A 12908-nucleotide genomic window follows, 5' to 3' on the forward strand; every position below is an offset into this window, starting at 1 on the left:
AATAAACACCTAAGACTGAGGCAGCTTGGAGGGGGACCCTATTCTAATGATCAGCTACTAATACAACTTCAACATCAACTTCATTAGCCTTTTTCTGTGCAAAGCATACTTGCTACACCAGGTCTTCCTCGAAACACGTGCTTAATACTAAAAGACACTATGCATTTTAACTGAGCCACAACGTTATAAGAAGCAAGTGTTACAAAAGGATTTTGTGCAATCAGACCATGTATTAAGTGGTTCCATTCATACAATAAAAGTTAAATGACTAAACAAAAATAAAGGACAAAAGTGGGTTTTTGAAAAATAAATAAATCTAAAGGACAGCTTCCTGAAATAAAGGATGTATGGTCACCGTAGCTGTAGGACAGTCCATTCACTCCTTGCATGTATTATTATGTAATACTCATGAAAGTGGTGTTATTTGTGAAAAGATATATGTATATATAGAGAAAAGAGATTGATAAGAAAGGAATATACAGTAGGAGAGTAATAAATATTATAGTTTTAATTAAAATTGAATGGCTAAGTTTCAAGAATGTAAAACTAGAGTTTTATTAAGTGTTCTCTAAAGTTATAACCTTATTAATTCATTGATAAGAAGATAACTATATTTACTTACTTTTCACTTCAGTTAATTAGAGAGAGAGGAAAAAAAAAAAAAAAAAAAAAAACAAATTTTAACTAATTCAAATAAAAAAAATTGAATGTGCCTGAAATGTATTGCACCATATATACAGGGTGTTTCAGTTAAACGTTTCAGAACTTCTAAGAGGGGTAGGGTACATCCTGACAACTCGAAATCATATAGCAATGTGGGGTCGGAAATGCTTTCCTGAAGCGGTGTTGTACACAGAAGCACCATAAAGAAAAGAGACCGTAAGTGAGAAATCGTTTTAATAATACATGAAAAGAAGCAAAAGGTACATGGATTAAAGTAAGTGTTCGAAGTTTCTTCCACGGGCTACAATGCACGCCTCACATCTCCGACGCATGGACATCCGAACATTCTGGAATACTCCAGGCGAATTTCGAATTTCTTCGGCAGCTACTGCGATTCTTGCAACCAGCTCCTCAGCATTGTCAACAGGGGTGTCATAAACTAGCGATTTCATATGACCCCAGAAATAAAAATCAAGACATGATAGGTCGGGTGACCGAGCAGGCCAACGCACGGGACCACCACGTCCGATCCACTGTTGACCAAATGTGACATCCAGGTAGTTACGAACATCTCCGCTATAATGGGCAGGGGCTCCATCGTGTTGGAACCACATTGTCTGTTGCGTCGATGCAGAAATCTATTCATCTCTCAAAAGTTGTGGCAATACTTGCTGCAGAAAGATCAAGTAGATAGGTCCGGTTAGACGACACGGTAACAGGTAAGGTCCGATGAGGTGATCTCCCATAATACCGGCCCATACATTGACCGAAAATCGAATCTGTGCTGCACGACGTCGTATTGCATGCGGGTTCTCGACCGCCCAGATATGGTCGTTATACGTGTTGAAAATTCCTTCCCTTGTGAAGGATGCCTCATCGGAAAACACTTCAGCAGGAAAAAGGGGATCTGTAGCACATTTTTTTTGCATCGACGCAACAGACAATGTTGTTCCAACACGATGGAGCCCCTGCCCATTATAGCGGAGATGTTCGTAACTACCTGGATGTCACATTTGGTCAACAGTGGATCGGATGTGGTGGTCCCGTGCGTTGGCCTGCTCGGTCACCCGACCTATCATGTCTTGATTTTTATTTCTGGGGTCATATGAAATCGCTAGTTTGTGACACCCCTGTTGACAATGCTGAGGAGCTGGTTGCAAGAATCGCAGTAGCTGCCGAAGAAATTCGAAATTCGCCTGGGGTATTCCAGAATGTTCGGATGTCCATGCGTCGGAGATGTGAGGCGTGCATTGTAGCCCGTGGAAGAAACTTCGAACACTTACTTTAATCCATGTACCTTTTGCTTCTTTTCATGTATTATTAAAACGATTTCTCACTTACGGTCTCTTTTCTTTATGGTGCTTCTGTGTACAACACCACTTCAGGAAAGCATTTCCGACCCCACATTGCTATATGATTTCGAGTTGTCAGGATGTGCCCTACCCCTCTTAGAAGTTCTGAAACGTTTAACTGAAACACCCTGTATATTACCTAACTTGTAATGGAAGTAAGTTAGCAGATGTTTAGACATTACTTAATAGAAAAAAAAAGTTCAATCAGTATCGCATTTTCAGTGTATGTTTCTTTGGTCCCTGGAAAGCTTTTATGATCAATCACAGTGTCCCCCAACCACAGAAATCTATTCGTACGAATGAAAGTATATTTTTCATATTAATCTAGAACAAAAAGTCAGATAAAGGCCAAAATTTCAGCCTGTTCTTTTGGTCCTTGGGAAAATTTCAAGTCTAGTTATAATTTCATAGCCCTTGTTCCCCCCTCCACTACAAAAATTGGCATAAATAAAGGTATGTTTTTGTATTAACCGACAAGAAAAATGTGGATTGATACCAAATTTTCAACATGTATTCGCTTTGTACCTGAATGGTTCTAAGTTCAACTCCAATTTCATAGCATTTCCTTCCCAATTTCCTCTACAGAAATGTTATTATAAATTTGGAACATGGGAAAATCTATTTCAATGCTTACTTAGAATATTTTAGGAATCTTTGGAAAAAAATTTTCACATCAAGGGTTCACTTATTTTGTTATAAAAAATAAATTATTACTATTTCATAATGTGCTAAAATGTAACACGCTGCATACATTAACTAAACTTGTCCATAACTTGCAACAATGTCCAGGGCCCCTTAAACAATATTCAGGCCTGGGGCAGCTGACTGACTGTAGACCCTACTTCCATTTATGAAAGAGTGCTCATTTTATTGTTGCTCTTCATCGTAGACTGTTACCAGGACTTCACTATTTGTTTCATTAAAACAAAATGCAATTTGTTTATGTGTTCATATACACATGCATCCCATGAAACAGAACATATGCTAATGCTGTTATTTCAATAAAAATAGAGCATCTAGTTATTAGACTGTGGACCTTTACACATAAACATGACATAAAATGGTGCAGGCACGACTTTTTAAATTCTTATAGAAAGCTGAAATTATTCAGAGTTCAAATTTTCTATATTTCAGATGTATATTTGAAGTGCATTTTGCATATAAATAATCACCTTTTGTAATGTTTTACTAAAATAGAAATTCATTCTTGAATAGATGATCTTTGCATTGATCATATTATTTCTGTGTTGAAGAGCCTTTTGGCTAGTAATAATATATAATTGTGTTGTTGCAGGGCAGCTTAACTATGTTAAGGACAAAAACATTCCTACTTTATTTAGTTGGAATAGCAGCATGTCTGGTGCTGGTTCAAGTGGGTTTTGATCGTTGGATATCTCTGAATACTCTCCGGCATTCTGGAAAATTAAAAGACAGACCAGGTAGAGTATATAGTAGTAGTAGTAATGGGAAATGATGCAAGAAAGCAAGCTTATATAGCATCAGCGAAAAAAAAAAAAAAAACCTACACAGTTCACCCATCCATATCCCTCCAAGAATTTGTCTAGTTCTTCCTTGAATTTATTCAACCCATCCACTTCCACAACAACGGATAGAAGCCTGTTCCAACAATCAACCACTCACTGGCTGAAGGCAAACTTCTGCACACCTATCCTGCAATCATCCTTCCTCAACTTGAATCTATGCCCCCCTTATGTGTGTAGTCTGAGAAAGAGGAAGAATACCATTTAAGGCTTTAAACACCTCAATCAGATCTCCCTGCAGTTGCCTAGTCTCAAGATGCTGCAATTTGCAAAAATAAAGCCTTTCTAGGTAAGAGCACCCTTTTGGTCCATTCACCAGTCTAGTTACCCTTCTCTGCACTCATTCCAGCAGATCTACATCCATCCTAAAGTGAGGCCTCCAAACCTGTATACAGTATTCAAGATGCAGCTTAACCATGGTCTTATATAAAGGGATAATCACCTCCTTATCCCTACTAGTAAAGTTTCTGTATATCACTGACAAAATCCCATGAGCTGTCTTGGCAGCATGTCTGACTGCACAATTACCCCCAGGTCTTTTTCATTCTCTGTTACCCTGAGTGTAGTACCACACAATTGATAAGTTACTCTGGCGTTACTATCACCCATATGTAGTAGCTTGCATTTGTCAATGTTAAACATCAACTGCCATTTCTCAGCCGATTGACCCAATTTTCCTAGATCTTGATGCAGTAGCTCACCCTGATGACTGTTGTTAACCACCCTGCCAATCTTTGTATCATCTGCAAACTTAGACATTAAGCCTGATATAGCTTCATCAATAGCATTGATAAATATTGAAAAAAACAATAGCCCCAGCACTGAACTTTTAACTCCACTAATAACATTAGTCCACAAAGAGCAGTGCCCATTGATAACTACTCTGTCTTCTTACACTTAACAATCCCTCTATCCATAGCAGTAACTTGCTCTTAATGCCACATTGCTCCAGTCTGTACAGCAGTCTTTTACATGCAACAGTATCAAAAGCATTTCTAAAATCCAAGTATATAATTTTTGCATCCAGTTCCTTGGTCGCTGCATCATAGTAACCTATTTGATTGGTTAGACAAGACCACCCTTTAACAAATCCATGCTGTGATTGCAGTATAACTCATGCCTGTCCAGATAGTTCTGCATTACTTTAACTTTTTTTTCTAAGACACCATTCATATCAATTTGGTTAGCCATAGAACTTATAGCGGATCCTCTATAAGTTCTGCACCTGACCACGAAGGAGCATTTATGTATTTGTTATATAATAATCTAGTCAGTTCAGTATGTCAAGGGAAAATTTGTGTCTAATTACAGCAGATCCATGTATAGGTACAGCTTTCCTTTTTCTTATGTCATTTCATAATAATGGACAAAAACATGGGTCCATTACTTCCAACCCAAGACTATATAGCAGCCTAAATCTAAACAGTGGAAACACTACTTCCACCCTCTCTCCCAACCAAAAAAGAAGGTAAAGTCCATTCCTTCAACTGGAAAAGTCATGACACTTGCCTTTTGAGATTCTGAGGGAAGTGGTGTTAGTTTATTTCCTCCAAAAGGTACAACTATTACTGGAGCATATTATTCAAACCTTCTGATTCAATTAAAAGGCGAAATGAAGAAAAAGTGCTATGAGAACAACTGGTGAATGAGTCACTCTTTCAGCAGGACAGTATACCAAGTTACATATCCATCATTATTGTGCCTGCAGTCTACAAGTATGGGCTTCAGTTACTTCAACATCTCCCTTTTGCTTGATCCAGCCTTCCTGCCTGACTTTAATTTCTTTCCTTACCTTAAAAAAGCAAATTGGCAGCTGTCCATCTTGTCCCTGGCAATGAGTTTATGGCAGCTCTGGGTGGACCTTCATAAAATATTCTATGCAGCCAGGATTAAAGCACTCCAGTACTGCTGTGCCAAGTGTGTGGAGTTACAAGAAGACTGCCCTGAGAAGTAAAAATGTTAGTACTACAAATGCCCTGACTTGTAATAAAATTAATTGAAATTTGAATTTTTTGTTTACTGTTTGTGAGCTATTGGGGGATTTAGCTCATATAGCCTCTGCTATAGGTGTACTGTTGAATGAATTTACATCAAGCTTGACAGTTTCTCCACTTGAATTTCTTAATGTTGCAACTTGTGGCATAAGTCAGTTTGAAAATAATGGTGCAAGTCAAGATTTTTGTTTGACTTTCCTAAAAGATTCCCTATGTAAAAAATCTATTCTAGGACTCTTCATTTGCATTTGTAAGATGAGTCCCAGGAAGCAACCATTGCTGGAGCTCAGCTAACTGCAGTTTAAACAGCCTACCAGTTAAGTCTGGGCAAATCCACTCGCAAAACATCCAAAAAAAACAACTGAACATACCACATTTAAGTGTCTATAAGATTCTTTGTAAATGACCGAAACAAATTATGTAAATTACAGCTTCTTCAAAACATGATCCCCAATGAACTCCACTACATATTTTGCTATAAAGTAATTTCCAGGCTTGAAGCTGGTCAACATTTTTACATAAAAATATTATTAGTGATGAACTACCTTTCACTTATCCATAAAAGTAAATTGTTACAATTTATAAATGTGAGAAAGGCAGAATGCTCAACTGAGCATTATAAGATGGTCCAGAAAATGCTTAATTTAATAATAATATTAAAAAAAAAAAAAACCCCAATAGAGTTTTAATTGCTGAGATTTTTACTGCACAGATTTTCTCTTGATGAAATTATTTACACCTCTATAAAAACCCTGAATTATTCTCAAACTGTGGCATAACTACAAAAAAAAAATCTGCTTCACTGCAGAGAAACTACTTGCTCACCCCCCCAAATTTTACCTCGGTCCAGTGGATGTGATTTAAATGAAAGTTTTAAACATTAATATTACCTTTGTTGGCTTCAAGCTCCACTGTAACAACACTGTATGTAATTAAATAAAGAAATTTCCACAGAAAGGTGGAAGCAACATGTAGTAATGCTTTAAATGTGAACTAAGTCCATACAGAGAAGGAAAACTTGGATGCAACAGCAACTGAGAACTAAATAACTATTATCATGAAACTTTGGGAAAACAATGCTTTTTCTTTTGCAGCACATATCTGAATGCACTATCGTGTGTGTGCATTCTTAAGCACTGTGGCAATTTCAGTATAGCCATGGACGAAACATGCTAGGCCTCTCCTGGTATAAAAGAATAGCTTGAACATGCTATGACATGGCTGTCATGTGAAAAACACTACACTGAAGCATCACTCCAAATCAAATGGGGGAAATTGTAAACTCATAAAATTATTGCTGAATGATACCTCCCTCAATATGATTTACCAAAATCTCTAATTGAAGAGCCATTGATAGACTGGAAGTATATAATGTGCTACATATGGCCTGACTGTCAAAGTGTTTTCAACAGATGAGGCCAAGTGGAAATCCACCATAAACTTTACCAAGAGGTGACAATGGATGGCAGAAGGTACTGTTCTAGTGAGTTCTATAGTCCTATACAGATGTCAGTCAACTTCACACAGAAATGCCTTGACAAAGAGAAATTTTATGTCCACTGATGAATAATTTGTTTCACTGGCATATCTCTAATCCATGGAATTCAGTTCAAAAACATTCACTTGATTTAGTGTGAATTTAGTGGAACTCATAAATCCTTCCTTGTCCAGGAATGACATAAATTTTGGTAGAGATGAATGGATGAATTGGATACCACCTGGCAGAGATAACATCCTGAAACCAATAGTCCTTCCATATGATTTTACAGTCTCTGTCCACCCTTACTTTAAGTTCATGGCAGATTTGGTTAAGGATTATTTTTAATAAGAGGGCTTATTACTGCTTTTGTTATGTAACTGTGTTTATAAGTAAATGCTCATATTCCTTATGATTAGCAAAATGTATGTTTATTTTCTTAAATGAAATAATTAATTTAATATTTTTGCAGACTTGTTTCAAAGATGATGCATTTATACAATTCTAAAATGATTAGTAATTCAGCTGACAAGGTAATATGCTAATAATGCCAAGAAATATTGGCATTAGTAGAGGCCTACGATGCAAGAAAGCAAGCTTATACAGCATCAGCCAAAAAAAAAAAAAAAAAAAAAACACTTCCCATTTCACCCAACCATTCATTCCAAATGTTTGTCTAGTTCTGCCTTGAATTTATTTAAGCTATCAACTTCCACAATGACAGATGGAAGTTTGTTCCAGCAATCAACTACCTGCTGGCTAAAGGCAAATTTCCGCACATCTATTCGACAACTGTCTTTCCTCAATTTCAGTTTATGCCCGCTCAGGTTTGTAATCTGAGCAAGAGGAAGAATCCCATCAGTATTGAACCTGCTCAATCCATTATACACCTGAATCAGATCACCTTGCAGGTGCCTAGTCTCCAGATTCTGCAATTTGCAGAACTTAAAAGCCTTTATTCGTAAGAGCACCCCTTTATTTCAAACAGTTGAAAGGTGGCTTAACCAATTCACATAATAGTTACTTTGACACAAATAGAAAAAAAAGAAAAAAAAGTTGCACGTGTGCCGAGCATGCATGGTAGATGGTTTTATGTGAAACATCCCTCGAGTTTCTTTTAGGTATTTTGATTTGTACTGTTGCAGTCAAATGACAAATACGACATATGTCATATGACAAATACTTGTATTGTTGCAATCATACTATTCAACAAATAGCTACAATCAAATGGGTAATAGACTTGGATTTTGCTAACGTCTTCCAAGCCAAACATGTTTTCACATAAAACAAAACATCTTTTGTGTGTACAAGGTACACATGCACTTTTTTTTTTGTTTTATTGCATTTTTCTAATGCAGTTCAATGACATTCAAACTAATGGCGTTTGAATTTTGTAAATCAGTTCACTAGAACTTGAGATATTGTACCAGTCATGAAAAATGCATCACACTACTAGTGAGTGCTCAGCACAAACTAGTGGTGGGAGAATGGGAAGCACCTCTGGTGAAAGCCACAGAAGATGCCATTTCAGTGACGCATATTTTGTGACCAATCAGATTTACTTGGTTTTAGATGACCCCAAGGATGTAAAAAAAAATCTCTGAACAACAGTTGATAGTAGCATTGTCGATTAAATTATGTCCAAAACGAGTAAAAAAGTGTATGAGAGCAGTTGCTGGAGTATATATTATATAAGCAACGTGTAACATCAGTAGGGCTTGAAATGATAGAATCTGTCGTTTTTATGGAGAAATGTTATCTTTGGATGTGTTTCCTACACAAAGAATTTTCTCATTTCCCTTCTTTTCAAAAGGTGTGGATGATGCATTATTTGAACTGGCTTTGTATGCTATGTCATGCTGATCAATTATCTTATCCAAAATAGTATCAGAATAAATTTTATTCTGATACTATTTTGGATAAATATCTTGTTATCCAAAAAAATTTATTTTTTGACTGCTTCATTTGGCTGCTTGCATTGAGAAGCAAGTATATGAAATACAGGAAAATTAACATGGGAGTGCAAAACACTTTATACACAAATGAAGAATTTTTTTACACTATACTTTCCAATAGAAATAATTAATAATGTAGATCAAATTGAATAACATACTGAAGGAATAATAGAATTCATATTTATGCAAAGAGATATTTGGGTATCAAATCATTGGTCATGAGATTCCAACAGCTGATTTATATATTTGGTATCCACTTCTAGGTTAAGGTATTTTGCTATATCTAAAATTCCACTGTGATATTTTCTTGCATTATCTTGGAAATCTTCACAGTTATGGACAAACTGTGGGAAAGGCAATCTTTCATAGTGGACTGCTTGATATCTTTCAAGCTTGCAGCAATGTTTCTCACTGCTATAAAGATGTTATACTCCTTCCAAAACTGCACGAGAGTTGTTGCTTCCTTCCTGTCAGTAGCAGCATTAGCCTAAGCCACCGTTCATCTCAAATAATCTGCTTGATGGTAAAAATGACCCCTTGGTCTATAGGCTGGAATAAGTAAGGTGTTTGGGGGAAAGGAACACTACTTTAACTTGAGGGTGAGGATCCACAATATGAGAAAGCTGACCAGGAGAACTGTCGAGGATTAAAAATGCCTCAAATGCTTTAACATCTGATACAAAACAGTGCAGAAAGCAGTAATCTATGCTTTCTTAATATATTTCCAAATCACTGGCAGCAAAGACTGAAACATTACTGAAAGCCCATGGATTCTCCCTATGTCACTTACACTAAAAGTAGCTTTGATTTGAAGTCACCAGTTGCATTACTATCTGTGAATAAGGTCAAACAGTCTTTTGCAGCTTTGGAACCTATAAATTTCTCCTTTTCAATTGCAATGAATATAAGAACACTGAACGTGATTACCATTGATTGATGTCCTCTTCCACCAAACATGACATTGTACAACTGCAGATACTGTACAAACAAAATCATTATAAAATGTATGTATCACCAGATGTATTGTAAGAGTTAGGTTTATTTTAAAACTGTCATAAATGATGTAGCATTCAACATGATAGATGGAGCTGCATAATTGTCCTTATGTATGGAAAATTAAAATATACTTTTCATAATACAATATTTGTATTTTTACTGATTGTATTCTTGCATTTTAGTAATTGTAATATCCCACTAAATTAAGTATATAACTTTGGTGTTTTTTTTTTTTTTTTTTTGCAGAGCACCTACCTAGTCATACCTTAGCCAATCTTTCTGCTTTATATAACCAGTCATGGGACCTAAATGAAGAGATCTATAGTGATACTAACAATAATGAAACAGTTGTTTCTTTTGAGTTTTCAACAATCACCCAATCTACTTTTGACTCAAAACCAGAAATGTTGCACAGGACTCCCACACTTGTAATTCCTAATGCAGCATATACACATGTGAATTTTCAACCAAAAATTCCTGACAATTTCAATCCTCTTCATGTCATTCCTACTGTAAATGGCACTGAAGTAATCAGGGTAGTTGTAGCAACCTATTTTAGATCTGGATCTACATTTCTTGGTGATATTCTTCAGCAAAACTGGAGGACATTCTATCATTTTGAACCATTACATTACATGAGTGAAGCTCTTCGAATTTCAGAACACAGAATTCCTGAAGCATTATCTCTACTTGGAGATCTACTAAGATGCAATTTTAGGAATGCTTTAACATATATCAATTGGGCAATGCCTGAAAGTCATCAGTTTCTGTTCCAGAGAAATCATTTTCTTTGGTCGATGTGTCAAATGAACTCTAATTCTTGTTTTTCACCAAAATTTATATCAGAAGCGTGCCAGCGATCACCACTACAGGTTATGAAAGTAACACGACTAAGTCTTCAGCACATTCAGAAGCTCCTCAATCGGAACCGTGGTCTTAAGGTCAAAGTAATCTTTCTAGTTCGTGATCCACGTGGAATCATAAACTCAAGAAAAGTCCTTGACTGGTGCAACAAAACAAAATGTGTGGATCCAGGAGAATTATGCGATGAGATGTCACAAGATATTCAAATCTTCCAACAAATGAAGGAAAATAACAGTACTGATGTTATCCAGTTACGGTTTGAGGATCTAGGTATTAACCCTGTTCAAGAAACGCAAAATTTATATCATCAACTTGGTATACCCTACTCAAGTACAGTGGACAAGTTCTTAAAAACTCACACACAAGTTCGTAAAACAGCCAATATTGATCCATATTCTACAAGAAGGAACTCTTCTAAAGTGCCTTTTGAATGGGAACACCGTCTTAGCTATGGTGACATCATCAAAATTCAGTCTCTGTGTTCATCTGTTTTGCAACAACTTGGCTATAAACTAATAACATCACCACAGGATCTAGGAAAGGAAGTTCCTCTGATTTTAAAAAGTCCTTTATGACATTTAGTGATATAAGAGAAATGTAAAACAAAGCACATATCTGTATATCAGTACAATATTTTACATTGTATATTTTTTATAAAATAATTTAAATGGTTATAAAATTTCAAATAAAGTCATCTTCATTTATATATTAAATCTTAAGCTACCATAATTTTGAATATGTTAAACAAATTTGTATACACTCATACTGCACATACACAAAATCCATTTGGTGTTACAATTAATCATATAATAAACACAAAGTAACAAGACCTCAGCTGTCCTTCATCACAGTATGGTAGTTTTTCCACTTGTCACTCATTTGGAGGGGTCTGGGTTTGATTCCAGTCAATGGCTGGAGGAATTTCTAAAGTCCTCTTCAATTGAGGCTTTAATTAGCTGATCTCAGATAGAGGGAGTAGGATTCCTTCATGAGTTATTCCAGGTTTTTCGGCCTGCACAACATGCAAATCAGCCTGCGAACACACTTCTACAGACATAATAAACAATGGTGCAATATGGTCTAAGTTGTTAATGTGCTTAAACCCCAGCATCAGGGTGGATCTCATCTGCATAACTGTTCCTTAAAAAAAAAAAATAACATTATCTCTACTTGGAGCTCTACCAAGATGGACTTTTAGGAGTGCTTTATATTATATCAATTGGGTAATGTCTGAAAGTTCTGTTCAAGAGAAATCGTTTTCTTTGGTTAATGTCTCAAATGAACTCTTAATTGTGAGCAAATGTATACGCCAATTGTGAACAAATGTATCACGGATAACAATCTACCAATAATTTTCTGAAAATGAAAAGAAGCATATCTTTGCCTAACCACTCCACTCAAATGTGTATACTTAATGCTGCATCTCTATTAGTATACCACAAGTCCTGTGTGTTATTTGTAGCAAAATCAAAATGTCATCACAACAGACTGGAAAATATGGTGAAAAAGAATGATCAAAAACCACTTTTATGCAATTCCCTAACAGCTAGCACAAGGGATATAACTGCCATTTTTTTTAAATGGCTTGGAAAAGATGTGGGAGTTTTTTTATCTTTTTTTTTTCTTTTTTTTTTTTCTCTCTCCAATACTTTGGTTGAATTTGTTAATCTGAGACAAAGGCTGCACAGTTTTTCCTCTCAGAAAATTGGACTGCTCACCTTATATACTGACCAAAACATTTCCTTTATTTTGGGATAGATATTGCTTTCTCTTATTCCTAATTCTGATCTCTTCATCATAATGGATATGTATCAATATGTAGAAATCCAGTCCAAGAAACCTCAGCACCAAAATTTCTTTAGCAATTTTGTTATTATTCTCTTATTCCTAAATCGATATAGTTTCATTCGCTCATTATTTAATTTTTGAGTTAGTATTATGTACAGTTTCTCTGATCTAAATTGCCCTTTCCTTAGTACATTTTGGTTTTATTTAGTGACACCTAGTGACTTATCCCTCCACATGGAATGCTGTATGTTTCCTAGCAGTGTTGTTTCCTTTTTTTT

The 12908-nt window shown here is 35.9% G+C and overlaps 1 protein-coding gene across 1 annotated transcript in view; it reads left to right on the top strand.

Moving 5' to 3' along the window:
* The window catches only part of LOC150088839 (carbohydrate sulfotransferase 1-like), a 73954-nt gene extending 62537 nt beyond the window's left edge, over positions 1-11417 (top strand). The window contains exons 2-3 of the mRNA XM_090370336.1: positions 3310-3454; positions 10225-11417. Coding sequence (XP_090226462.1) covers positions 3322-3454; positions 10225-11417 — 1326 coding nt within the window. The 5' untranslated portion in view covers positions 3310-3321. The remainder of the gene's footprint in view (positions 1-3309; positions 3455-10224) is intronic.
* Positions 11418-12908: the final 1491 nt, after the last annotated feature.

Source organism: Mastigoproctus giganteus, chromosome 3, assembly GCF_048544385.1.
Source record: "Mastigoproctus giganteus isolate SK-2022 chromosome 3, ASM4854438v1, whole genome shotgun sequence".
Taxonomy (NCBI): Eukaryota; Metazoa; Arthropoda; class Arachnida; order Uropygi; family Thelyphonidae; genus Mastigoproctus; species Mastigoproctus giganteus.